The sequence below is a fragment of the Amblyomma mixtum genome, chromosome 3, assembly GCF_055824585.1.
Source record: "Amblyomma mixtum isolate Tamu chromosome 3, ASM5582458v1, whole genome shotgun sequence".
Taxonomy (NCBI): Eukaryota; Metazoa; Arthropoda; class Arachnida; order Ixodida; family Ixodidae; genus Amblyomma; species Amblyomma mixtum.
This window is the reverse complement of record NC_143014.1, coordinates 168,644,428-168,670,931: the sequence shown is the minus strand read 5'-3', so window position 1 is coordinate 168,670,931 and position 26,504 is coordinate 168,644,428. Positions and strand designations below refer to the sequence as shown.

The 26,504-nt window shown below is 42.6% G+C and overlaps 3 protein-coding genes across 10 annotated transcripts in view; 1 reads left to right on the top strand and 2 right to left on the bottom strand.

Moving 5' to 3' along the window:
* Window positions 1–10,537, bottom strand: part of LOC149352652 (EEIG family member 2) — a 48,994-nt gene extending 38,457 nt beyond the window's left edge. For 5 of the 6 annotated variants that reach the window (XM_089581855.1, XM_089581856.1, XM_089581859.1 and 2 more), the window contains exons 1-2: window positions 10,354–10,479; window positions 9,496–9,716 (exon numbers count right to left, since the gene is read on the bottom strand). In XM_089581855.1, the coding sequence (XP_089437981.1) occupies window positions 9,496–9,641 (146 nt within the window). In that variant the 5' untranslated portion in view covers window positions 9,642–9,716; window positions 10,354–10,479. Of the gene's footprint in view, window positions 1–9,495; window positions 9,717–10,353 lie in introns of all 6 variants that reach the window. The other variant, XM_089581857.1, reaches the window with a different exon arrangement.
* Window positions 10,538–10,676: 139 nt separating this feature from the next.
* LOC149352651 (mediator of RNA polymerase II transcription subunit 31-A-like) lies at window positions 10,677–12,560 on the top strand. The gene has a single exon (XM_089581864.1). It carries the CDS (start codon window positions 10,874–10,876, stop codon window positions 11,288–11,290), a length of 417 nt encoding a protein of 138 aa, XP_089437990.1. The 5' UTR covers window positions 10,677–10,873; the 3' UTR covers window positions 11,291–12,560.
* A 1,144-nt stretch (window positions 12,561–13,704) lies between these two features.
* Window positions 13,705–26,504, bottom strand: part of LOC149352650 (uncharacterized) — a 58,009-nt gene continuing 45,209 nt past the window's right edge. For all 3 annotated transcript variants that reach the window (XM_089581861.1, XM_089581863.1, XM_089581862.1), the window contains one exon: window positions 13,705–24,755. In XM_089581861.1, the coding sequence (XP_089437987.1) occupies window positions 24,639–24,755 (117 nt within the window). In that variant the 3' untranslated portion in view covers window positions 13,705–24,638. The remainder of the gene's footprint in view (window positions 24,756–26,504) is intronic.

Here is a 26,504-nt window from a genome sequence, read left to right as displayed (position 1 = left end):
GGCACACAAGAATAATAAACATAGTGCAATGTGTGTGAGCAGCCAGGTCGGCAGCAGACAAGATAGAACCCCTTCCAATGTTATGAATTCTGGGCATTCCAGGCCACTGGCTGAGCTTGCAGAAAAAAAGGCACTAAAATACCTTCGCACATAAATTTATGCTTTCAACAGCTTCCTGCTTATGTGCTTTAAGTTAACCAAGAGGTAAGTTGCGTTTGTAGAAAGCCTGTACTAACTCTCCTTACCGCAGGAAAACAGGTACTTTCACGCTGGTGTGCTTAATATTCTTTTTACCCATAAGTTTAATATCTTGCTTTATTGCAGTGTATCACACTGTAGCTAATAGAGTTTTTTTAATGCCATAAAGAAAAAATGATACATATAGCTTACAAAGGAAAAAAAAATGATTGGCAAAATTCGAGACCCTCACAAAAATTCATAAAGATGTTAAATATTCGACGATAAATCATCTATTAATTAAGCAATAAACCAACAGACATATAAAAATGTTTTTTGCTGCCATGGATAAATTCTTGCAGCAATAATTGCATGCGGGACCTTATTTGACGTGAATGCCATCACTGCCATTTATAACGCGACAGTGCCCTGTGTCACAGAAAAGCCGGTGTCGGCGGCGTTCGCCGTGAGCAAAAAATCCCAGAAGCCCGCTAATCTTCCTCTTTGCTTGGCGCGCAAGTAGCGCCATCAGATGGGGCCCACTAAACCTCCTCCTCGCAATGTACGCCACTACCCCAACAGATAGTGCGCGACGGTAGCACCAGCGCCTCCCGCTCATCTCGTTCGGCCACAGTGGGGCCGTGCGGGAACGCATGAATCACACGGTGAGCGGCGAACCACGCAGCGCACCTCCAAGGCGCGTTCACCACGAAGCTTGCGGCTCGCTGCCCATTCGTTCGGCGCAGAAGCTATGCTGGCGTTCGTGGCATCAGGTTTGTTGAGAGGTCTCCTAGAGACTCCGAGCGATTTGTCCAATGGGCCAGGCATCACGCCGAATTGGCGATGGCGTTCCGCGGACTTCCTGGCAGGCTGTGACACGCTGTTGCATTCCACTCTTAAAGGCAAAGCTTAAGCGTCCTCCAACTTTTTTTTTCCCTGAGGCAAGAGCAAATATGCTCAGCAAGTGATTTTTACGTACACTTTCAGTACCTGCAGCAGCTGATACTTCTGATACTGATTATGTTTTGAGAAGTGCACTGGACAATGTGATATGCATATGCAGTTTAAAATTAGCACCTTCCTGCAACCTAGGAAAAAAAATGCTGTTACTCTCTGGATTCTGCTGCACACACTTAAGTGGCATAAGTTGATCCTTTACAAAAGCAAACTGATTTCTAGGAACTAGTGCCATTAGAGGAACTTTTAAATGAAGTAAGCTCTTACAATGTTCCTTAATTACAACTAATAAACCAACTAAGTGACTGTAACAGGCAACAAAGATCCTCCAGCTTTCATGGAAAGATTCCCCACGAACAATGCACGAGTACCATTATGCTTAGGTACAGATGCGTACAAAAAAAAAAGCACACTGTGGCCTTCTAGTCCAATTTACTAGTTGCCTATTAACAATTAGGAGGGATGGCATTTGCATGCTAGTAGCAATCACTGTTACGATTTTGCGGGGAGACACATTATCTCTTGATTTCAGGTAAGACAGAGGTAAGTGCATTTTTAACAGAATAGCGTTCCCTGTTTACATACGTCCTCACCAGCACCAACAAGATAATACACAGTTTGCACTAAAGAACCAAATCTGTTTCTACTTCCACACCGAATTTCAAGTTGATGAAACTAAGAGAAAAACATAGTATAGTAGGCTACTAACTTATATAAGGGGAGTTACTGTCGGTTACGTGCTATTACAATTTTCCCTTTTATACTGCTTGTGCCTGTACGATGCGCCACTGTAATGTACTTGCACCTACTGACGCAGACAGCCTGTGCTATGTGCAGGCGCATCCACAGGTACACATAAGTACACACAAAGATAGTGCAACATCTTTGTTGGCATCAGGGATGTAGAAAGGGGGTGTGGAAAGTTGAAGAATGTGGGCAAAGTGTTCAACAAAACAATCACAATCATGCCGAGTGTGCAGATACAAAGCTAGTAAGCATGGGAACATCTCATAAGCTAAGATATATAGTACACAAGAAAAGGAAGGCATGATGAAAGAAAAACGAGAAAAACATCACAGGTCAGTAAAACGCTCACACAGAATGCTTAATACAGAGAGAGTGCACTCTTCACAGCACTTCACCTTCACCACAAGTTCCCAAGCACTTGAATAAGATATGCCAGCCTAAAAGCAGAAGCAGCAAAAAGCTGCATTTTCTACTCCTTGCTGGCAGAATGCACACCTGTATAAACAGGTAGCATACGGAAGAAATGAAGGCAGCAGGAACCAGTGAGAAGGAAAGAGGATGCAGGAAGTCCACACCCAGGCCATTGCACACTACCCCACTGAAAGCCCATTGTGGCAGCAGTTGAGAGAAAGAGGGAGAACAGAACCATCTTTCCTATGGAACAATGGACGATAGAGCGCGCTAACTGTTGCATGACGACACAAGTATGAAAGTGGGCAATATCCGGCTCCATGCAACATCTGTGTACGGTATATAGTGCCTGCAGAGATGTCACTTGCACCTGCTCTTACACTTATTGTTCCCCTCATGCCAATGTCAAAGAATGACACAAAAGGTCTGTTTGTAGGCTCCCCCCATAACTCTACAACTACACTTTCAGAACTGCTCCAATTGAACCCACTTTTAACATGACACAAATATCAGTGTAAGCAAGCCCAAATGTTCTAATTAAGTGTCACTTATATAGAAAGTAGATAAGCCAGGATAAGATTGCAATAACCAGGCCACAACTAAAGGAAAACTATATTACCAGCAAAAAAATATGAAAAGATAAAAGAGGAGAATAAAGTATAATTACAGAAACGCCTGAAATAGCCTCCAACTGCACCTTCAGGAAATGCTGCACAGCATTCTTGCAAGGTCCATAACATGCATAGTGGATTTCAGTGTACTCTAAAGCTTCCCAATGGAGAACAATGACAAAAACAGATATTTATGTTCCAAACACAAAACACGATTATGTTTCAATAAACTTCTGCAGCAGAGTAGCACATGTTGGAATTACATTTGGCTTGCTTAGCAGAGGCTTCTTTAGCCAGTTGAATGTCAGAGTTAATTTGTTGGATAAATGCCAGTGAGACTAAATTTGGGGGAACTAAGTTAAAGAACAAAACAAGCTGTAAATGGGGCACATTTGCAAGTGCAAACTTCGAAATATGCTTAAGGCTACAGAAAGCAGGCAAGAAGCTTCAACAACGAAGAAAGATCAAGCAGACAAAAAATGTCCACAGTTCAAATGAAGGATGAAATGAAGTCATGAACATAAGTAATATGTTATTTTCAGCTACTGTTTCCTTCAATGTAACATGGTTGGTTGGTTGATTGATGGGGTTTAACGTCCCAAAGCGACTAAGGCTATGAGAGACGCCGTAGTAGAGGGCTCCGGAAATTTCGACCACTTGGGGTTCTTTAACGTGCACTGACAACGCACAGCACACGGGCCTCTAGAATTTCTCCTCCAAAGAAATTTAACCGCCGCGGCCGGGATCGAACCCGCGTATTTCGGGTCAGCAGCCAAGCACCATAACCACTGAGCCACCGCGGCGGCTCTTCAATGTAACATGTAGACATATTCCCTCAAGGTGCAAATTATCCAAAAGAGAGAAAATGCTGAAATTTTCTCATTTTATTGAGGAATACGACATGAATGCACAAAAAAATTGCCATCCTCCCACTTCATTTCTCTCCACTGTGGCTGAACACTGGCTTCAGGGTCTCAAATATACTGCTTTTGACCCACTAGTAAAATAAAACTCATTACGTAATCAAAACAACACATTAAACATTTAAAAGCACCCATTTTTGCAAAACAAACAAAAGAAAATTTGCACTAACCATACTAGAGCTACAGTAAAATGTAGAGGTGTTCATCTTAAAAATTACTTTTTGAGTTCATTAAGCATAGCCAGCTTGAAATGGTTCTGCGGATAATTTTGCACATTTCAGCAGTTTATTGTAGTGCCCGCACATCTGCACAAAGTGCCTTCTATATGGGAATTCGACAGTATTCAGACTGTGCATGTGTGAAGGGGAAATCACAATTTATCCTATCAAATGACAAATTCTTACACTGATGCTTTTCTCCTATGACACACTATGACCAAGGACAAAGTGTTACCCACACGGAAAGAGGCATAACAAATAACTGTCTTCAACAACACAATGTAAATGTACATCACAGCAGTAAATACGGTGACAGATGCTGCATTTCCAACACAAAACTTTCCCGCACACAATAGTGTATGAATAAGAACCACAGCAAAGATTTTAATCACTTGGCAAAAATATCCTTCACTAAAACGGCGAGTTGGTACATACTTGAAGAAAACAGCGCTGTTTTCTTCAAGCAAAAATAACCCCAAGCAGTCAACTACTGCTAGGTGTTTATAAGACATGAAAACAGATTATAGTTTGATGGCATTTTGACCAAGACTGACTGATTAAATCACGCCACAAAAAAGTTGTGCTTAAGTTGTTGCTAACCCCTCCAAGCAAAACAGTATATGCATCATGTGCCGTGCACAATTTATGTAATTGTGAATTGTCAGTAACTGTGAATTTACAACTTGCAACAAACTTTTAAACCACATGTACAGTCGCGAGCAAAAAATATTAGCACAGATCATTGGCGATCAGAATTCGTATATCTCCCCACGCGGCGCTGCGGTACGCAGACCTGCTTAACGGGCAGTTTCCATGTTTGCAGCGTAGGGGGGGACGGCATGAAGTAAGCTTTATCAAGCGTGCACCGCCCGAGCGTTGAAGTGCCGACCCTACGTGACTGTGCTTGCGGCATTTATTTTGGCTCGGTTATCATGAGCAAAGATGGCTTCTTTTTATTACTGTTTTCTTTATGTCCGCGATGGTTTGTCAAAAGGAACTCGCGGGAACAATAGATGATAGCGCTGCTTTTAGCCAGTAATTTTGCTGTCCGTGGCAGTCCGCCGAACCTCCCTAATACCGTAGAATGGGAACGGCCCGGCACTTTCGTTATCAGCCTCTTCGCCCCCCGCAGCGCCACGCTTTGTCATTCCGGCGCTCTGGTGTTCCGTCATGTGTGCTAATCTTTTTTACCCGCGACTGTACTTTTGATTTCAAACAAAACCTAAAGAATGAAAAACTATATCAGAGGCATGAAAAAATGCATGCTTCGTAGGTTGGCAGAAAAAAAGAATGCAGATGATCTACATTCCCAATTTAATGAGCCACTGAAATATTAGTGAGCAAGAACAGAACTCTAACCGAAATTTTATACCCCACACTATCCCTTCAGACATTGCCAGTGAAAGCACATAGCAGAACAGTGGCAGGCATTTTAAGGGCCTGCAGTAACCTTTAACTAACTGGTCCAGGTTTCAAGTAAAGAGCTTAAAGATGAAAAACACAGAGGCAGTGGGATGCCAAGAGACAGTGCTTTAACCATACATAATGCCTGGTAAGAGCTACATGCACAATAGCAAGTGCATCATTTTTCAAATTTTTCAGCTCATGAGACTTGCACCAGGTAGTCAAGGATGAAAATTCCTCTGGAGAGGCATCAGAGGGGGAAAATAAGACACACTCACTGACCATGTTAAGATGACTGATGTTACAAAATCCATATGGGTTCTGAAATGTTGCGCTTCACCTCGACTTGGTCAGGGACCGTAAATCTTCTTTTCCCTTTTACACCAGTAGAGGCCTCACATGAAGCTTGATTTTACTGTATAAATCAGAACTATAAAGCAAGGGGAACAGAACAGGGCACAAAACAGGAAAAAAGACATGGAGAATAAGGTACTTGAAAGTACTAACAGCACAGTATCTGCTTGCACAGGGTTGACCACACATTAAGCACGGGTCAGTTAGTTTCAGCTCAATCTCCCTTCCAGCCTGCAACAAGCACGTCTTTGGAACCAATTTCAGAAGCACTGGTAAAGGATCAGAAAGTATAAAACTTCACGAAGAAGACTGGACAAGAGCAGAACACAAAGACACACGCACAAAGCGCAGTTTAATACTTGCTGAATCCATGAATCAACTGGCCCAACAGCATGTTTTACTTCATTATTGTTAAAACCTTTTGCATAGTAACAAAGCACATGACTTAGTCAAACCGACTTCAAAGGACACAAATATAAACAAAACGAAATGCACTCGTACACATTTTTTCTTTTGTTAGATACAATGCTGCAGGTGCTTGTAAGAAAACTAGTCACCAAAACTTCACCGAGCTGTTCCAGGCGACAATTTCCTGGGGCAATAAACTAAGGCTGACAACCAACATTCACTGCAGAACTCCTCAAACATATCTCTCACTTGACTGAATAACAATAAAAAAAAGGTTACAAAAAGCACTTGGCCAAGGCAACAAAACTTAGCCAACACGTCCAACAGAGAACCCATTAAATGTATGGAAAGTAGGATCCATTACTAGTCCAAACCAATGTATGCTGAACTGTGCAGAACAGTTACACGCCACACAGAGCATAGACACAGTCAGGCGCAAACTTGCACTGCCTAGCCCAGACCTTCACACTCTTCAGTCAAAAAGCAAGTGTGAATGTTAAAATAAAAAACATAACATGAAACCAATGTCTACTACATCTCAACAAACTGACACCTCAGCAAAAAAATAACACAGCATTAGACTCTCCGGAGCAGCTGTTGAGTATATACAGGCAGAAGAAATATGAAGGGGAACACGAAAGTGCGTGGCCTCTGCGCTTCGCGAAACGCTGCCACTGAGAGCTGGAGAGAATCGGTGACAAACACACATGCTCGGTAAGCATGGCCGGCTGCTCATCGGCTCTCGATGGCAGCACTTCATGAAGCGCACAGGCCATGCGCTCTGTGTTTCCTTTCATATTGCTTCTACCCGTACACCTGCAGCCAAAATTTTATAAAACTCAATATTAGCAAAAAGAAATAATTTTATTGTCTTCCTTAAATGCAGCCTGAAATGTGTACATGCAGGCGGAATCTGCATATGAAAATTACAAAGTGCCCTACCAAGTCTCAAGCGTTGCACCCTAGATGCAAAGAAATTAAATTTTTTAAAATGAAGTCATGTTCCATGAACTTATGCTGGTGGGTGTACAAACAAACAAAAAGATGCCAGTCCTACGAATCACCTCCACCGAACTTGACTCTCCAGAAAGCACAAAGGCATTAGGCTTTGCATTGATATTCCTTTCACACACCAGACGCGAAGAATGCTGAATCCATTAGTGATACAGACAGCAATAAATGAAAGTGCGGGGTCAAAGTTTGCAAGTTCAATCAGGCACATCACAACGACCGTGAGCTAGGTAGGCTCACCGGCTGAAAAACGGTCACGTTGCGATACCGATCTTCAAAGCGGCAACAGTTGTCTCAATAGCAAAAAGAGCGGTGGCAGAGGATAGAGGGGGGGCTGATCAGGAAGCAAGTGCGGCATTGGTGTTCTACTTTTCAGGCCAGTGAGTTATCAGATGCAGCATTTCTGGGTCACCAAATTCAAGATGCAAAAAAAAAAAAAAAACTTGGGCTGCCTCAAATCCAGAAAATACAGCAGCCTGGCCTTCACTCAGGCTTATTATTGTTTTCTAGAGAGAAGCTTTCATGGATAGCGCACGACAGTTATCACACCGACATGGTAATGTAAGCGAAGCAGCACCAGGTACCTCCAAGGTTTTAAAGGTGAGTCTATGTGGTATCTTCATATGCCACAAAGCCAAGCTGGCAGGCCAAAAGAAATAAAAGGCACTAACATCCCAGATGAAACACAACCACATGTAGAAAAACTAGAGAGCTCTATTTACATAAAATATGCACACAGTTCACTCAAGACAGAAGTGCACCTTACTTCTTGCACTGTTTTTCAAAACAGGCAACCCCTCCTCACATACATAAATGTCTTACTTTGTTAATTACGCCCCAACATACCAAATGTCTTTGGCAATGAAAAGCAATTCTCCCTGTGCAAATTTACATTTAATTCCTTTGCACAGGAAGAATTCTTAATATAATTTATGCAGCTTTAACACCGGCCGTTATAGGTGTGCTATGAATTCATCCAGAGCTTTACATTTAGTGTCCCTAATGTGCGCACTGTTTTTGCAACTTAAGTATGACAACCAAACAGCAGCAAGACTGCAAAAACTGCCAGCTGAAAACAACACGTTTATAGGTATAGAGTATGATATGTAGGACTTAATGTCCTGAGGTTGCAGGTGGAATATGAAAAACATCAAAGTAGAGCGCACCAGATAAATTAGACCACCTGGGGTTGAAACATTTCCTTTTTCCATACAGCTGCAATACTGACTACCTCGCTGTGATTTTCAGCCTTCCACGGAGAATGCAAGTGGTAACACCACTGCATATAATTTTGCCAGAAGAAAACTGTGCGAGTGCAAAGTACAAGGGATATGTTTCAGAGAAGCTTTTATTTCCTTCATTCTCCGGGTCTTCGAACTAGTGCTCAATTTAATAAATGCAATTCAATTTGAGGCTTTTGGCAACACATAAATGTAATGACAGTGCTATTCCAGATTTGAAATAGGACAACTGCTTCACTTTCACTAAGTTTGGGAATAACATGAAATCATTAATACATGAACAAGACTAACAGCTGCCCGTTAAATTGCCCCAGAGGCTGTTTATTTTCAACTCAAACGGGCAAGAAAGCATCCAGCTGGCATACATTTAATCCTAAAAACAATAAATTGAGCATGACATATGTTGTAATCATACAACTCACGGCACGGAGGTCAAGTTTATGCAGACGAGATCGATCACGTTAACAAGACTTTTCACGCGCGTATACGTATGATAGCAGACGCACCTGCAAACCGCGACACATCAGGGCCGATGTAATATATCTACAAAAAAGGCTACGCGCTTTCACAGCTCAATGCAGTTCTCCTGTTTCTGTTAACCTCAGTTCATTATTCCATACCAAGGGGGCACGATGGGCGAGAATTATTAACGGGCAGTACACACCGAAGACCAAAACAAAGCATTAAAACGCGGCGCTTCTCGAGGGCGGGCGGGTCAGGAATCCTTATCTTAAGTTCAGAGTTCTTCGCAACTCTTTGCAATCAGCAGAGGCCGATAGACAAAATAACATGCGCAATGGCTAATATGGTACCACGCGTCAAAGGCGAAAATAACTTCGCCAGCACACCTTAACACACGTCGAATGTTGGGGCAAGAATGGCCCCAATTCTCAAAATCAGTCAGATTAAAAAAAAAAGGGGGGGGGGGGGGGCATGGAAGCATTTCACACGCTCGATTCCATCCCCTTACACCTACGCGGCAATTAGTTCCGTCTAGGTGCGGTATAAGCAACAAAAACCTGTGAACACCTACCTCGACGACGTCTCCGAGAAGTTTCCCCCGTCGAGCAGACGGATCTTGGCGAAAAGGATCGCATTGACGAATGGCACGGCAGTCAGCTCTTCGATGCGAATGTCAACCTGAAACTTGTACTTTTTCTTCTTCAGCATGAAGGTCATGATTCGTAGTGCGGGTGTACGGAATCAGCCGGCAGCCACAGAAGACCATGGCAGCTTCACATGACCCCGGCGACACTGCGACAGTACACACACGCACCCAATAGAGCATCGGGCGAAACACGCGTAGCCGTCGTCGTCATTCGATACGTGCAGCGAACGTTGTGCGCCGAATAACTTCACACCACAGACGATTTCAAAGCGCTGCGATAAGTAACGCGACAAACCCTAATCAGGCGAACCCGGGGACAGCAAGCAACAATCTGAGCTGCAAGAACGATAGCTAACATAAAACTTGCACAACATGCTATAGTTTGTCAATTACACTGGACTGGTACCAAGTGGAACGCGTCCAGTCATTCAGAGCATGTTCAGAGCCCTGTCAGGGAGACGGCGCCGCTGGAAGTAGTCTTGGAAGATCGCTATCAGTGGCATCCATAGGTTTCAGCGGCCAAGCGACGCCAGTACCAGAGCGACGAATGTAAACAAGAAAGCGATTCGACATTTGCCTTCGTTCGCAAGCAACTAAAGGGGAGCATCCAAACGCGGACTCTCACTATGGGCGCCGTGGGTTACGCTCAGATTCTATGTTCGACGCGTTTCCTTTGCAATGCAAAGCAGCTTCGCCCCAGACAGCAAACCCAGGAAATCGGTGCGAACAGGAAGGCGAATTCTACAGCATCGTACGGACCGCGACACATGGTGCTCAACTCACCGAGGAATTTCCGTAGAAGTCCGAACGAGTAATCCCAACATCAAGGAAACATGCACAACAGTATCGATTACGCTTGCAACATGTCTGACGCGCTCTCACCCACCTCTCTCTGCAGCCGCCTCTCACTCTACAGCCTCTGCAGCGCGGGGCGCGGAATCTCGCTTTCTCATTCGCTGAAAAAATGAACAAATGTTGTCAGAGTTACAGTTCTAAACACTTCCCAAACGTTAAGACGATTTTTTTTTCTTTGTGCATTGGGTAAATTGCGTTTATGGGAGCAACTTCTGTTTTTCTTTTGACAAGTGATGTGGCCATGTGGCTCTGCGGTTCTAATGCAAGATGGCGAGGCCCTTGTCGAGCTTGTACTACGTACAGTTAGTACAGCGCTTATAGTTGCAGCCCTCCCTTCTTCCACGCTGCTTGCAGTGTCCTACATACTTACACTCCCAAGTGCGTTAACTGCTGCAAGGCACTTTTGGCACCCACTTTTAGCACAAGTGGGGACAAAACAGTCGAAAGAATGAACGTCAAGGAGACCGATGAGCAGCAGAAGCTACGCTTCCAAATAGAACTCGAGTTCGTTCAGTGCCTGGCAAACCCAAACTACCTAAACTTCCTCGCGCAGCGAGGCTACCTCAAGGACAAAGCACTTGTGAATTACCTCAAATATCTGCAGTACTGGAAGAAGCCGGAATATTCAAGGTACCTCAAGTACCCGATGTGCCTGTACTTCCTCGAGCTGCTCCAGTACGAGCACTTCAGACGGGAGATATCCAACGCACAGTGCGCAAAGTTCATCGAAGATCAGCAGCTCCTACACTGGCAACACTACACCAGGAAACGCGTGCGACTGTTTCAGCAGCCGGTCACAGAAGCCACCGCTGCTCCCACCAGCACTGCCGCAGTCGCAGCGCCTCAGGCCACGGCGCACAAGTGAACAAGGCCCTTGCCACAGAGAAAGGAGATAACCGCGTTTTTGCCCTCTTTTTCACTCATTACTGGTCACGTACTTCTGCTCTCCCTCTGCGTTTCGAATCCACACTCGCTGCACACACGTTTATTAAAAGCGAGATGCCTCGCGAGCGTTGGGGAAGCCTGTCGTTCCGTACAACACGGCGGGACGTGGTCCGCGTAACTGGGTTAATCCGTTATCCGTGCTTTGCGACTCGGTGCCGCTTCGCTTGCGTCCTAGCTACCTGCCGCTTCTACGTCACGAGGTGATGTCGACGCATCCATCGTTGACTTCTGCTTTTTCGGTTCTGGATCATGTGAAAGCACGGAAACCACGCAAGTTGTAAATTACATAGAGAACCGAAACGCATAGCGGAAATTCCGATGGACACTATAGTGGTGCAGGCAGGAGCGATGCTAGATTGTGCGGGATCTTTCAAGTCGTATGTGTCAATGCATGCAACTGTTGCGGGCACATATATCGGCCCCGAGAACGTTTTGTTAGCTGCTAGCAAAGAGCACATGCCCTGCTTCAGCGGTCATAGTTGCAATGCATTTTGCAACAAATTGTGCATATGCAATGTACTGTCAGGGATGAAATATTCCAGATCATGCACGCAACACTAAATTGCAGCATCTCTGGTGATCCAACACTTTGTGCCGTAGCATGCTACTTGGTCCTGGCAAGTGCAGGACCACTGAATTATGCAGCAATGCAGTGCAGTCACCATTGCCTTTAGACAATGTAGAATTTTCACACAGCCCATTTTCCAAGTTACGGGAATGCTTTGGTTTCGCTCCAAGCACTCCCATCCTCTTTTACAAAGCTTAAAAAGGTACACACACTATTAGGTCTCCGTTTTTTTTTGCTTTGAAAGAGACCTACGGGCCTCATGATTATGAAAAATGAGCTCAGAAGACCAGTGTACAGCATGAATAATCAGTTACAATCAATTTTTTACTGGCAGTTTCGATCACAGTCTGAGCCAATGCCGAAGTGTACCTTGACGTTGCGGTCGGCCCGCCAACCTGGACTGCCACATTCCTGGCGTCGTCAGCGTTGCCTGCAAGCACTGGTTATTCCTGTGAACAACCGCTGGGTTTGGAGACGCCACGATAATTGGGGCAACTCGATGTGGGTGGAAATGCCGAGCGGCTTCTCGAAATTCAAAAATACACCAAATTATGTTCCACTCTTGCCTGTGACTGAAACTTGCTATCTCCTCACGTCCATGGAATAAATCGTATCATTTATATTTCCGTTTGAAATTTTAAGTCTGTACCCCTTAAGACTTGAAAAGGTGCTACAGAGCCCCATAAACAGCTCGTGAAGCAAAGGATATTTTTGACAAAGGCTTTACCTTAAATCTTCTGTAACAAAGGACTAACGCTGGGCTGCTCCATGTTCAGTTGTATGAAGCCATTCTCTTGTGTTTATAGAGATCCCTCCTCCTGCTCCTGTTTGTGGAGTAATCTCAATCAAGGGGTTGAGCAGCCGTGGCTCAGTGTTTATGGTGCTTGGCTGCCAACTCGAGAGATGAGGGTTCAATCCCGGCCACACAGGTCGTATTTAGATGGAGGCGAAATGCTAGTGGCCTGTGTACTGCACAATGTCAGTGCATGCTAAAGAACCCCAGGTGGTCGAAGCTATCGAAAGCCCTCTACAATGGTGTACCTCATAGCTCGAGTTGCTTTGACACATTAAACCCCATAAACCAAACCAATCAAGGGGCATCAACCACAGTGCAGCCATACAGCTATCAGCTTTCTCAGAAACTTTGAGGAGAGCTGGTAAAGTGACTGCCTCACAGGCAGTATTCCTGGGTTCCAACGCTGAACACGGGCCACTTTTTATTCGACTGTAAAGTTCCGTGAGAAAGCTGTGCAGCTTTCCTTCGCAATGGCATGGCTGTGGCTCAGGTGGATGCTAATGCCCAATTACTCCCGCAATGATATATAACCAGTTGCTCATTCACTGGATGCATTCTTGTGCAACGCAGCTTCATGTTTACTTCCGACATCTGTTGTTGGAAACCCAAATCTACAGTCTAGCATAAGTGGAGACTAAGCTGGTCGGTCTTATTTGAAGGCTTAAGTCGCTTGTTTGTACTGGACTGACACACTGTTCTTAATACTGTTTGCACATTTGGACTGCACTCTTGCTTTTACTGTTACTATGGCACAAAAAAATTGCACAGCAGAAGCTCTACAATTTTGACAAAGTGCTCCAGACGTGACACGTCATGAGTGGACCTTATAGCACACCACAGGTGTCTGACCTTGAATGATAATGACAAACATTTCATTACTGACCAATACCTACCTGCATATTGGTCTTCTCTGCTGAAATCAGAGAGAAAACAATGCTCTTAGAGCATACCAAACTATTCGGAAACTAAGTGAGATTGCAGAGCTTTTATTTCATGCTTAAGACCATATGCACAGATCAAGACACAAGGATAATACTAGTCTTCTGTGTTTGTGTATACATACATATATATGCCACAGTAAGAATTCACAAGGTAAAGGAAAGGGGGGAGGTGTTGACCTCAACAACAGTGCCAACCGTTCACAATGTGATATGCATTGGCCTCGCACACTGGAATGCTGTACAGTGGGCCTTAAAGCACCCACCATGGTGGGCAGTATATGTGCAGAAGGGGACAACACTAGCGTTAGCAAGTTTCTAATGATTTTGTGCTCAGCACAGCTAGCACGCAAAGTAGAAAAAGTTTACCAGTAGATTTTTATTTTCTTCTCATAGCAAATTTCCTTTTAATTAATTCTGCGCAAAAAAGTGTACCTGAAAAGCTGGCAAGATCTGCACAGGGCATCTTGAAAGTTCGGATAAAAAGCAAGCCAGACTGCCAAATGAACACATCAGGCTTTTCTTAGCTTAAAGCGACTGCATAGCACTGTCTGTACAATATTACCGCAACTAGTCGCGTAACGAACTCAATTTTTTTCTAAAAGTTGACGTCAATTTAGAGGGGGGGGGCATATGTGTGGGTTCATTCGGCAAATAAATACGGAAGTACAAATTTATGTGAAAACAGACAAGCCTATGTGTATTTATTATTATTATTATTTTTAAATTCATAGCAGCCTCAGAAATGGCAGCAACAAGATGGTATTGGCCTTAAAAGAATGGAGACATCAAATTTCCGTTGTGTGTTCTCTCTTTGGAATGATGTGCAAGACATCAGTAAGCATGGACCACTATATGGAATGCACCTATGCTGGTAAATAACTTAAATTGCATTTCATGTAGTCTCAGGTTCCACACTCTCCAGCTGAATAGTGGTTGTGACTACACAAATATTTGAGATTACGTGAGACATGCATAAAATGCAGTATATATAAAAATGCAATATATAAAGTGCTGCCTCATTAACTGGCTCTTCCTTTTACTCTAGCCCACCCCAAGAGCTGCAATGATGGTGAACAAACATCTATTATGTTGTTTTTTTTTTTATGAGTCACATGACCTCAAACCCACTTGCGATGTCACAGCCATCATTTGAGCAAAGGAAAATTCCACGTGATGATGAATGTTTACTAATGTCTTCTGCATCTTGCGAAGAGAAAAACAACGAAAAACTTGGTATCCGAGATCAGTGTTTTGCATATCGGTGCCAAAACAAGAAAAAAAAAAAATGACATCAGAATGTTCATTGCAATGTGAATAGCATCTCGTGTTTACAATGCATGCTGTCTTCTTGCAATTCTAGGTATCTATCATGCAAGTGCTCAGTGGCAATGCACACAGATGCCCTGCCCAGATCTCATGCGAAAGCACAAAAAGGCAATGCCATGTGAAAGCTGTAAAGGAAGCGTTTCCTCATAAGGCAGAAGTGAGTCACAATCAAGCATTATAAGTAGGTAGATCATAGCAATACGTCACAAACCTTATTTGCTTAATTTGCCAGGAAGAAGACTTGCTCGTTTTTTATCCAAAAGTATTGAAGATACGTGGCAGCACAATCTAAATAATACAAAGTAAGACAATGGCTGCATTCCATCAGAGCTGTCAAGAAGCTTGCTGACAAAGGTTAATCACAGCTCACTAATACAACAGCCTCCAAAGTTCCCTATAGTACCACAGTACTAAGCTGATGCTCAAGTGCTTGGTACTTACAGCGGTCATACTTGTGCTACATAAGTGTCACCAAATGAGAACGGGGGAAATCTTGCAGCCACAAGCCAAAATTACAAGAATTTCTGCTTAAAAGCAGATTACATCTTTTTTCTTCTTTGCTAACAGTGGCAACATCTTGGAACCTAACCAAAGGGCCCACAAAAAGACCACAGCAGCTGATGCTTTTTCTCTGTCCCTGCAGAATTTTTGAATTTCAGCAAGGCGATCAGCTTTGCAATGTTTTTTACAAGGTTAAGTGAAGTAGTGGTGGACAGACATTTTTGCAGCATTTCTGACAGGTATGCACGCGCTAGTGCTGCAGGAAAATATTTAGCCCAAATACACAGTGACTAAAATCAAGCCTCCTACCTATATGCATTGCAGAACAATATTTTCGCAATGCCCCCTCGCAAAGAGCGCTGGGGCTAAAACGTCACAAATGATGATTCAAAGATGTCAATTTACGAAAGATACTATATATTTAAGCTCAAGTATGGTTACTAAACTCAAAAGAGAGAAATAATGTTGGAATTATCAGAATTGAGGGACAAGTACACCCCAAAATAAAATGTTTACATCAAATTGCCAAAAACCTCTTCTCGTACTTTTGCATACATTGGGGACTTGGGGTGGCACACACACAAAATTCATAAACATCTATACATGCATATTTTTATACACGTATATTCATAATATATATATATATATATATATATATATATATATATATTTCTTCACTCACAATTTCAGCTGATACTGAAAAAATATGACTAGTGGACAGAGCCTGTTGACAGTGGACCTGCATACCACAAAAGGACTGCAACTGTGTGGCTTTGGGCCAGGGACACTCCAAAGTACAGCAATCCCTTTTGAGAACTAATATCTAAGCCAAGGCTTAAAGAACATGGCAGTTGATAATTTAGACCAAGCAAAAAATTTGGGTCTCGAAAGCACGTGCATGACATGGGACAAAACTAATTTTTGGAACTGCTTGTGAAAATCTTGGCAATTGAAGAAAATGCGCAGTAAACTGTGCTACAAGAAACATAGCTTGTTTGCACTATATCATAAGATTGGTGGAATTTTCAGGTTTCAGATCCACTACAGCCAGCCTCTGACACAAAAATGTACACACCTGCACAATAGAAGACGGTCCACTCTAGTGAACACTGAAATCACGCACAAGTGGGAAAAGAAGGTGGCAAAAGTTTGCATGACAACAACCTGCTGACAGGTGTTGAGAGTCCAAGGGTGTGACTAGATGAGTGCAGCAGCTGTCAACCAACACAAGCTGCATGATTCGTGGGCACTCGTATAAAATCTCTTGACTGAAGTGAAAATTGGACTAGTTTGCTGCACAAAGTCTGATTGTTTGGTTGGCAAGGCTCACTTGTCAGTGTTGACTTGTGAGCCATTTAATCTGTTGATGTGTGCATTATCAAGCATGCAGTGCATTCCAACTTACACGACTGCAATTGTACTTAAATTACACCAAATCTGTGGGACTACAGTGTGCTACTTTCAGATTAAGATTCAAAGACTACTCTAAAGCCTTCACAAGCATATTTTTGTTCTTGAAAGAGGAATGTGCTTACATACACAGGTACCATCACACTGGCTTCCAATTATAACACTGCAGCTTTCATGGCATAGTCAGCAGCTTAACTGTGCCCTTGCATTACCATCAAGTAAACACAGCTGGATACTGGAAATTTTTATAGAAGTTGAAATAAATTGTGCTCCTATATAAAAAAATGGAGTAATTTTCAGTTTTAAAAAATGAAGCACAAGTGCAATGTAAACTTTAGCACAGGGATTGTTTTACCCTTAGCCACAGCCAGCTCCTAAACACGTCGTGAAAGAGACATATAGCATCATGACAGAAGGGCTCTAGGACTGTTCCTTTTCAGACGAGGCTACTTATTCCCTGCTTTTATATCACCTAACAATGTACCCCTTTTGACCCCTTATGTGCCCCTTACAGGGGTGCTGGTAGTGTCAATCAAAGCAGACAAAAAAAAAAAAAGAAGATACAAAGGTTAGGTTAGAATATAGTGTTTAGGGTTGGCCAAAAGTTTAACTTTCAACGATCTCTGATGTAAATAATTTCAGTGAGGTATGATGACTAGGGCACGATACAAATTCTGGCTTTCAAGGTCGTGGCAGCGCCAACCCAATTTTGCTACTAAAAGCATTCATGGCCACTCTGAAAGTCTTTAAAAACTGTAATATGTCACGAGCAACAAGTGAAACAAAGTTTGGCTGAAAGCATAGTGGCAGCTCGCCCTCAGAAACCCAACATTTCCCAGTGAAAGCTGAGCTGAGCATGCAGAATATACACCCAATGACGTTCTATATGGAACTGTTCAAAGGAAAACAAGAAAAAGCAGAGAGAGACAGAAGCCATAGAATAGCAAGTTTCTATAAACTTACTCAAGCATCACAGAAAGATAACATAGCACAACAAAAGGAACACTAAAAAATAAAGCAAAAAGGAACACCATAACAGTTTTTCAGCTTTATGAGCTCCTAACAAAAAAGATAAATATAAATGCAGGCATGAAACCTAAAAAAGGCGATGTTCCTACACAAAAAGTTGCAGGGCCCTCATATACACCTCTCGCATAAATAGCCAGATAGCAAGCAAAATGCTTACAAGCGCACTGACTGTAAATTGCTACCTCATTCTGTAGACTTAAAAAAAATGCCTTTTGGTTTAAAAAACAGCTAATAAAAGCCAAGTGCAAATACAAATTGAAGTGGTTGTGAACATTATCTGCTGCAACAATATGCAGGAAAATGCAGCAACAATGCCTTGGCAAATACTGCAGACCAGATTATGCTTCAATAACTCTCCCACTTCACAGAAAACTCCATGACGATGTAATGGATATAACAAAGGAAACATTAATACCCATGAAAGATCCCAAACACGCAAATCTCTGACATCATTTAACGATGTAAAATTTCCTTAAAAAGGTTACACTACATAATGTCAAAATTGCCCTGGTCACACAAAGAATTGTGTCATTAACAAACGGCATTCGTCCATGGAAATGACATTTAGTTTGCGTTGCTCTCACATAACAAAAACTAATGTCACTTGTGAATGATGGCACTGACAATATGAAGTGTGCCATGTAAAAAAAATGTGTGCATGATAATAGTAAACTGTTTCATGGAAAAAATTAATTACATTCCAACTTTTAAGTTGGGTTCATTACCGTCAGCAGCCAAGAAAGTGATGCAAAGATGACCACAAATAGGAAGGACATAGACAAGCAAGTCTTTGTCTTCTGTATTTGTGGTCACTTTTGTGCTGCTTTTATATGTGGTTCCACTTTCTAAAATTCACACGAAAAGCTTACAGCAATTCTAAAAAATTGTTGTGAAATGCACAAGCAGAAGCCAATTCAAATCCAAGAAAAAAAAAAAACATGGTGGCTTTGAAATAGAAACAAAACATTACTGGCTGCTGAGCCAGCACAGGAGAAAAGCCAGTGCTACGTTATCAGAGCATATTTCGTGAGAGAGAAAAAAAAAAGGCATTTGCTTCTCAAACTGTCACATTGCTCAACCCACAGAAGAAATCAGCACACAACTTTGTGCCAAACAGCAACAACAGGCCATGGCAATGCAGCATCAGGGGCAAGCATGCATAGAAACATTATTTTGAGTACAGTTGTGCCTCATTATTACGACCCTAGTTAAAGGGAGATGCTGGTCTTAAAATGAACACTTTTTTTATTATAAATGTTGTAATGAAATTAGGTGTATATATGTATTTCTTCTTCCAGTTTTCAAAACTTTAAAAGTTGTAACTGTGTACAAAACCAAACATCAACAAGGTGAAATATCAAGAATAAGTAAAATAGACATGCTGTTCTTTAACCAGACAAAATGCTAAAGTGAAGCTTGTAAACACCCTTTTTAGGAACAATTCTTACGTGACTAGAAGAGTACTAAAATACGATGAAACCTCAAGATGTGAAAGCAGCTCTAAAACCAGTAGCTGTCATCTGAAAATACTGCAACTATACTCCGTTTCACACTTAATGTGTAATTTTGTGGGAGGTACACAAATAATGCGCTCGCAAAAGCATATCACTCTGCCGCCGCATATCACTCATACTTCTCGAAGCCTTGGTGAGGGTTTTGACGAAAACATGGAGTGGTATAAAATGACATGCTTGGCAGGGCAAATCATGGACAAAGCAGTCAGACATTCAGTTACTGAACACTCCAATTATAATTTTCACCGATGGTGGATTACTTTTTGGGCATGGATGGAGTGAAGAGTGAATAGGCGCACCAACAATGTATCGGTAAGCCGCACATCACTCTTACTTCTCGAGGTCTCAGTCAAAAGCATGGTAAGAGGTAAAACGAAATGCAGGGTGTTGCCAGTTGTGCTTTGCCACAATGAGAGATGCTTTTCTATACCTTGGACAACGACAAATTACTTTTTGGATGCGGACGCAGCTAGCACAAAGAGGCACACTAATTTTGGCAGCATTGCATTCTATGTATGAGACGGAGTATATGTAGCTTTCACATTGCTCGTGGCAAAAAGCTGGAGCATGACCTCTTCTGGAGCCTTCTTCTCTGGGAAATCATAGCAAAGACATTCACTCCAATACTTATTCCCTAATCAGATTGTGGAATGGCTCCATTCTACATTTTTGCTTGCACTGTTGTTAAAAGCAGCAAAGAAAAAAGGTACTGTGCCTCCACTGTGCTGCACAAAAAAAATGCAATGTTAGCTACAATGATTCATTCTGTTTAACCTCTTTCTTGTTTAAGGACAAGAATTACTTTATGATGAGATTAGTAGGTAGGTGTATGAAGTACACTCTTAAAACTTGTTGCTCTGTGGAATTCATGTGAATGAGCCCTTTGGCAGCAATCTCTTTCATGATGAAAAATTCCTTCTGAACGAACTTTGCACACCTAAACACCAGAAAAACGTTAATGGTAGATTTGCACCTGATTGTGCCAAAGCGAAATGAACAGCGATCAATGAAAAGCACAGGAGTGGCTGGTTTAGTGTGAAATTCTGACAGCTGGGGAGGCTATGTGAGAAATTGGCACATAAAACATCCCCAATGACAAATGCAGCAGCTATCCTTGGCACTAACACAGCTTTCTACTTTCAGGTCCTGTGTCTCAGCAAAAGATTGTGGTGACCCACAAGGTTATGACCTCTTATGGTAGCACAGGCATTTTCTTCCAGATTTAAAACACTCCAATAAAATTAAGAGAGTGCTTTGCAAAAATTTCAACAGAGTGAATGGCACAACTTGATTCCCTAGAGAAAACAGCTTTAAAAAAATCGCCATGCCAAGTGTCTTTCTTCCTTTCCAGATCTCTTCATAATGTGACAACAGAACACGATAAAATTTTCCTTGTAAGGTTACAAAAATACAACACTGCAATACTTTAAAGTTGAGACAAAAAGTCAAACAGTCATAGGAGCCAATTTGCACACTTTATGTATCCAATGCAACACAACTTGCTACTGTGAAAAAAGAAAAAAGCGCGCATATGTGCAAGCATACATGTACCATGGCCTCCCACAGTGCGAGCCAAGATTTCAATGAGGCGGTAAACATTACGGGTATGTGAAACTGAATCAGCACTGCTGGCAGTTACCTACACCTGGAAGGAGTTCATTTTATTTCATACTTACCCAATTACTTTATTAGAGTTAATAAACTTTTAAAACACATACACTGCAGTAGGTATATTTGAAGATTTGACCCACATGGGCCTTCACACACACGGGTCACCTAACACTTCCCTTGAGTGCATCTTGACCCACTGGCGAGTTTCTACTTTTTTTCAACTGCTGAGAGATGCAAAAGTGGCCTTGCATTCATGCTTTGCATGGCCTACTAAAAATTTATGGCGCAACTCTTCAGCCTCACTCGATGACTCACCAAACATTGGTTGAGAGAATCATTAAGTCCTTATTAATCTAATTTGAAATTTCAAAGCCTTTAATCTTTTATCTGAAATCAAGGAATGTTGATAAGCAAATGTGCCTAATAGAGTTGTGTGCTTGATATGACGCACACTTTTCGCAACAATAGGATAAAAAACCAAATTGTTAAAACTTGAAGGATTTTTTTTTCCTCCATGTGACTTGACATATATAAAGTAAAACCTCAATGATTTGAACTCGTTAACTCGAAATCCTGTATAATTCGAAGATCTGGGGTAATACGTAGTAATACAACAATCCTGATTTCGCTTCAGGTGGGTGAAGTGATGGCCCCTTGGAGTCGAGAGGCGGTGCCGCAAGATTGCTGATGCTTGATTTGCGATATGCCCCAGCCCCAGCACAGAAACCAGGCAATGCTACAGCTAGCAAACCACCGTAACATGCGCCTGCCCGGGGGGAAGGGGGGCTCACCTAGCCTAGAGGCTGGATACCCCAAACAGAATAAAATGGAAAACCAAAGTTTCCCCTACCGTTCATTTTCCTCAAAGACACCACTTTTGTCCCACAAAAAAGTAGGGGTGTGCGAATATTCGATAATTTCGAATATTCGATCGAATAGCACGGTATTCGATATTCGCTTCGGACCGAATTCTCGGTATTCGAAATTTCGAAGTATTCGCCTCGCGCGAATATTGTTTCTGGGGCGCTTGCCCGCTTGCTTTATGTGGTTTCAGTTCCGAGTATTGCCGCATAGATGGCTTTTTTTTATCGCGCTTTCAACGCTCGGGGGTCAGTCAATACACGAATCACAACCAGGTCGGGGTGCGAACCCAGCAACAAACGAAATAAAGGTGAGGGCGACGTGCTCTTGCGGAAGATCCTGCGTTCTGGCCGTCTCCGAGAAGGCTGCCATAAGCCGCGTCGCTGCCACCGTGTCGAGGCAGACGCAAAGAAGGAAGAGCTTCAAAACAAGAAACCTCAGTTTACTGTTGTTGTTGTTGTGACTGAGCGATCGAAGGATGAAAAGGAAAGGGGCCTGCCGACTGGCTCTAGCCGAGCCACCACCGCTGCCACGTGCAGATAGAGGAGAGTTCAAAGTTAAGAGGAAAGAAAGAAAAACGAAAAAAGACGCGCGTCACACAACGCAACAACCGCGTCCGACGCGGCGGACGCTGGCTGGAAGATCAGATAAGCACCGAAGCCGAAGCCGCGCCCGCTCCACAGCCTCTCGATTTTTTTTCCCGTTAGAGTTGCGGAAAAGATTACCAGATAGGACAGATGCGAAGATAAACACGCAGCCCTACCACGCTATCGCTTCACCCAATCAGGTGGCGAATCATGCGTACGGAACATGAGCGACCGTTCTCGGCAGCTGTCAAGCAAGCCATCATATTACCGGCGGAGGCGCGAAAAATTCAGCGGCAGCGCGGGGACTCGATGTCGCCGAAGTGTATACTTACTTCAATGGGAAGGGCGTCTTTAGCGTGTGATAACGCTAAGCTTATTGTGCACCCGTGGAGGATTACTGCCGTTAACGCTCGGCATCTACGACTGGCGTCTTTTCTTGCTATTCTGACTGCTTGCGCGTTGATGGGAACGGAACGGAACGCCGCCGTAATCAGGGCATTGAGCCATCTTCGGTGGTGTGCCGAACTCCGTCGCCGCAACTCGGGCACTCCGGTATGTTGGAGGCTGAGAGCATTCTTGATGGAAGCGCGATGCTGAGTGCTGCTCGGAAGTACTACCGGGGACAATTTTGCCAGGACGCGCGAGCGGTGCGAATGACGTTTTGCTTGCGGCGCTAGAGTTTTGTACAGCCGTTTCCATTCTTGCTCGAGGGAATGCAAGTCTGGGAATGTAAAAGTTGTTCTTCCAGTATAAATTGCCAGTAAAAATTGTTCTTCACTCGAGGTGTTAAAATTTTGAAGTGTGGTTTTAAATAAAGCCTCAGTGCAGTGTGTAATGGCATCGTGTGTTGGGAAAATAAATGGTTTTGGAAATGCCTACTGTCACTCAGCCTCTTTTTAGTGCCAGAAGTACTATTCGAACTATTCGCTTCGAAATTATTCCAAGAAAATTGCTATTCGCTTCGAATTCGCTTCGAATCAAAAAACCACTATTCGCACACCCCTACAAAAAAGTCTGAATATTTGCCACAGCACAGTGCATGTACACAGCGTAACCCGCCAATTCCAAATTACGTAGCGAATGTGTTAACTGCTAGAGATGTATGCAAAAAGCTTTAGTTAAACGGTTGATGAACATCAAAAGAAATAAAAAAATACATTACTTTCATAACGCTAGCTTTACTGTCCATGCGTTCTCCCTTTTCAGAATAGTATGAGAAATGCAAAACATCTGCGAAAAGACTGTTTTGGAAATTCGAGACCTGGTAGCGCTGCCTTACTCGCTGTTGATGTGGTGTGCCGAAGTCCATGCAGCTGCAGCCACTGTTACTGTGTGTGAGCATTGTGCAATCCAGCAGTACAACAATTTTGCGGGTTTTACGAACTTCCTTCAGAAAATGCAACAACCATTCAGGTTACAACTATCGCTTCAGAAACTGCACTTTCTCTAAACATCCACCGACAATACTGCTTCAGTCTCATACCTGTGACATAATCCAATCATTTACTCTTATCTTTCAGTTCGTGGCTCACACTCTGAGAAACACTGTGTATAAAGCGCATAGCACAGTACGTGGTGCTGAAGTAAGTTAATTATAGCCCACCCTCTGGAACAGAAAAAACAAATGGGAATTAAAAGTACCAAACCTCGAACTTTTCTGACTATCCAACAACACCTATTAATAATATTAATAATAATAAAAATAATAAAGATAGTATCAAGGGTGGAGAGGTTCTTACCCTGCACATGCATGAAGTTGCAAATAACATTGGTGGTGTGCTGACTAAATTAGAAAGTGTTTGCCAAGATGAAAACATGCGCAGTTATTGTAGCTGTGTGATGGCCCTGTGAAGATGCAGCACGTATGCCTGCGCATATCAAGGTAAAAAGTAACAATGCTGACCAACCCACTTCCCTTTCTTAACACTCGTAACAATGATTTTAACATTTTTAACAGAAGTAAACAAAAAATAAAATTCTTTGGGGAGAAACAGTATAGGAACTGAGAGCCTCTTTTAACTCTCCAGGAATCCCAGCGTTTCAGGTATCTGACCTACAGATGCTCTCTGATGGTCCAGCAGCAGCACAGCAGGGTCACAGCTTTGGCGGCAGCTTTCCTCTTCCTCAGGGTGACCGCCTCTTTTTATCATCCTCTCCTGTCTTGCCCAAATCTTCTGGAGTGGCCAATACAATTGGATGGTCGTCTTGAAACAGGGGGTTCTTGACTTCCAACTCACCGCCCTGCAAGAAGAAAACATTTTGAGGAAGCAGAAAAATCACAGGCAACATATGATGCAATGCGACAACCCGGCAGTATTGGCCACACATTTTGCTTTCAGATTGATTGCCTTGCCAATGCGTCTTTTATAATTTGACGTTGCTGCCGCTTTTTCATTCCGCTGCTGCATGGGGTTTCTGGTGGGTGGAGGCTCGGAACTTGGGAAACCCATTTGCTAGTGAGTGCCTGGAAGTGCGCCCACCAAAGTGTGTTTCGGAGGAGGCACCTTCCAGGCCTGGAAAGTGCCCCAATCTGCTAGGGACGCTAGGGTAGAGGCTTCTCCCTCTCTTACACGCATGCGTCCACACAGAGGAGAAGAGAGACCACAGCTGTTTGGCTGAAAAAGAACCACACCGGTCATGCACTCAAAAAAAAAAAAAAAAATTACCTTCAGCCTACAAAAAAGAAGCCTTCATCTGCTAGAACAACAGTTGGCACTCTTATGTCTTGCATTCTCACCAAATTCAGCTGGCTCAAATACAAAGCTCGTTGTAGTTAACCCCCATTAACAGTACCTTGTTAGTCATGACAGGGCAAGCATTTTAGAAAATTGCTGTGAATCAGCAACTAAGAATGCAACTTCTATGGTGCAATATGCTATGGTAAAATTCACCTACAAATGCATTTCTCATTCTTCAAATCATCCTGTTTGGCTTTCAAAGGGTCTAAAAGACATGGTATCTGAACTATGAGACCCCGAGATTTGCCAACTCTGCACCTTATTAACTGCAGCTGGTGCACGCCATAAATTTTGCCATTTAATGCAGAAACTGAGACTGGTTTGGAGCAATTCTTACTTTACTTTCTCATGTGTACATCAGCATAGGTCCAGTTCACACTGCTGGCCAATCACTAAACTAAAATAATTACTTCACAAAGAGTGGCTCACACATATCATACTGACAAGACCTCCTTTAAGAAAGGGACCCTGATCTTAAAAAAAAAAAAAACTTATTAAAAAGTCAAATTACACAATATCCAGAGAACATGTATTTTTGTGAGCAGATTCTGACTATGTCATTTAATTTCATGCAAGAAAAGTCCTTGCACACTTACGCAATATGTTACATAATTTTTTGCAGATATCTGTGAAGAAATATCGCTGCAGGGAACTTGCTGAAATGCATACCATTGGTTTGTCTCAACATCAAGGAATGCATATCATCCTGCCTATCATGGTACTTGAGTTATAGGGTTTTTAAGTTGCCACTCCAGAAAAGGGGATAACTTTTCTTCCTGTTTCTGAAGTGACGACTTCAAAAGCCCATAATTCAATTTTCTATGATTGGCAGAATGATAATTTTACCCTTATTGAATTCCTTGATGTGGAGACAAACCAATGGTGTGCATTTCAGCAAATTGCCTGCAGCAAAATTTCTTAAATGCACTCTCCACAAGACTTGCAAAACAAATTGCATACATGCACAAAGACCTGTTTTATATGAAATTAAATGCATAATTATAATAAGCACATGAAACTACATGTTCCCTGAAGATTGCATAATTGTGACTTAATTTTTTTTAAGATGCTGGGTTCCCCTTAACTAGAAGAATTCGAATATTTGAAACTTTAGAATAGCAAACCAAATATCTTCCTTTTAATCAAATGGTGCATTTTAAAAATTATTCAAAATAAATCAAATTTGCCCTCAGGTTTTTGAGTAGTTTTCAAATAATTGGCACGAAGTTCGAATATGGCTAACATAGTTTTC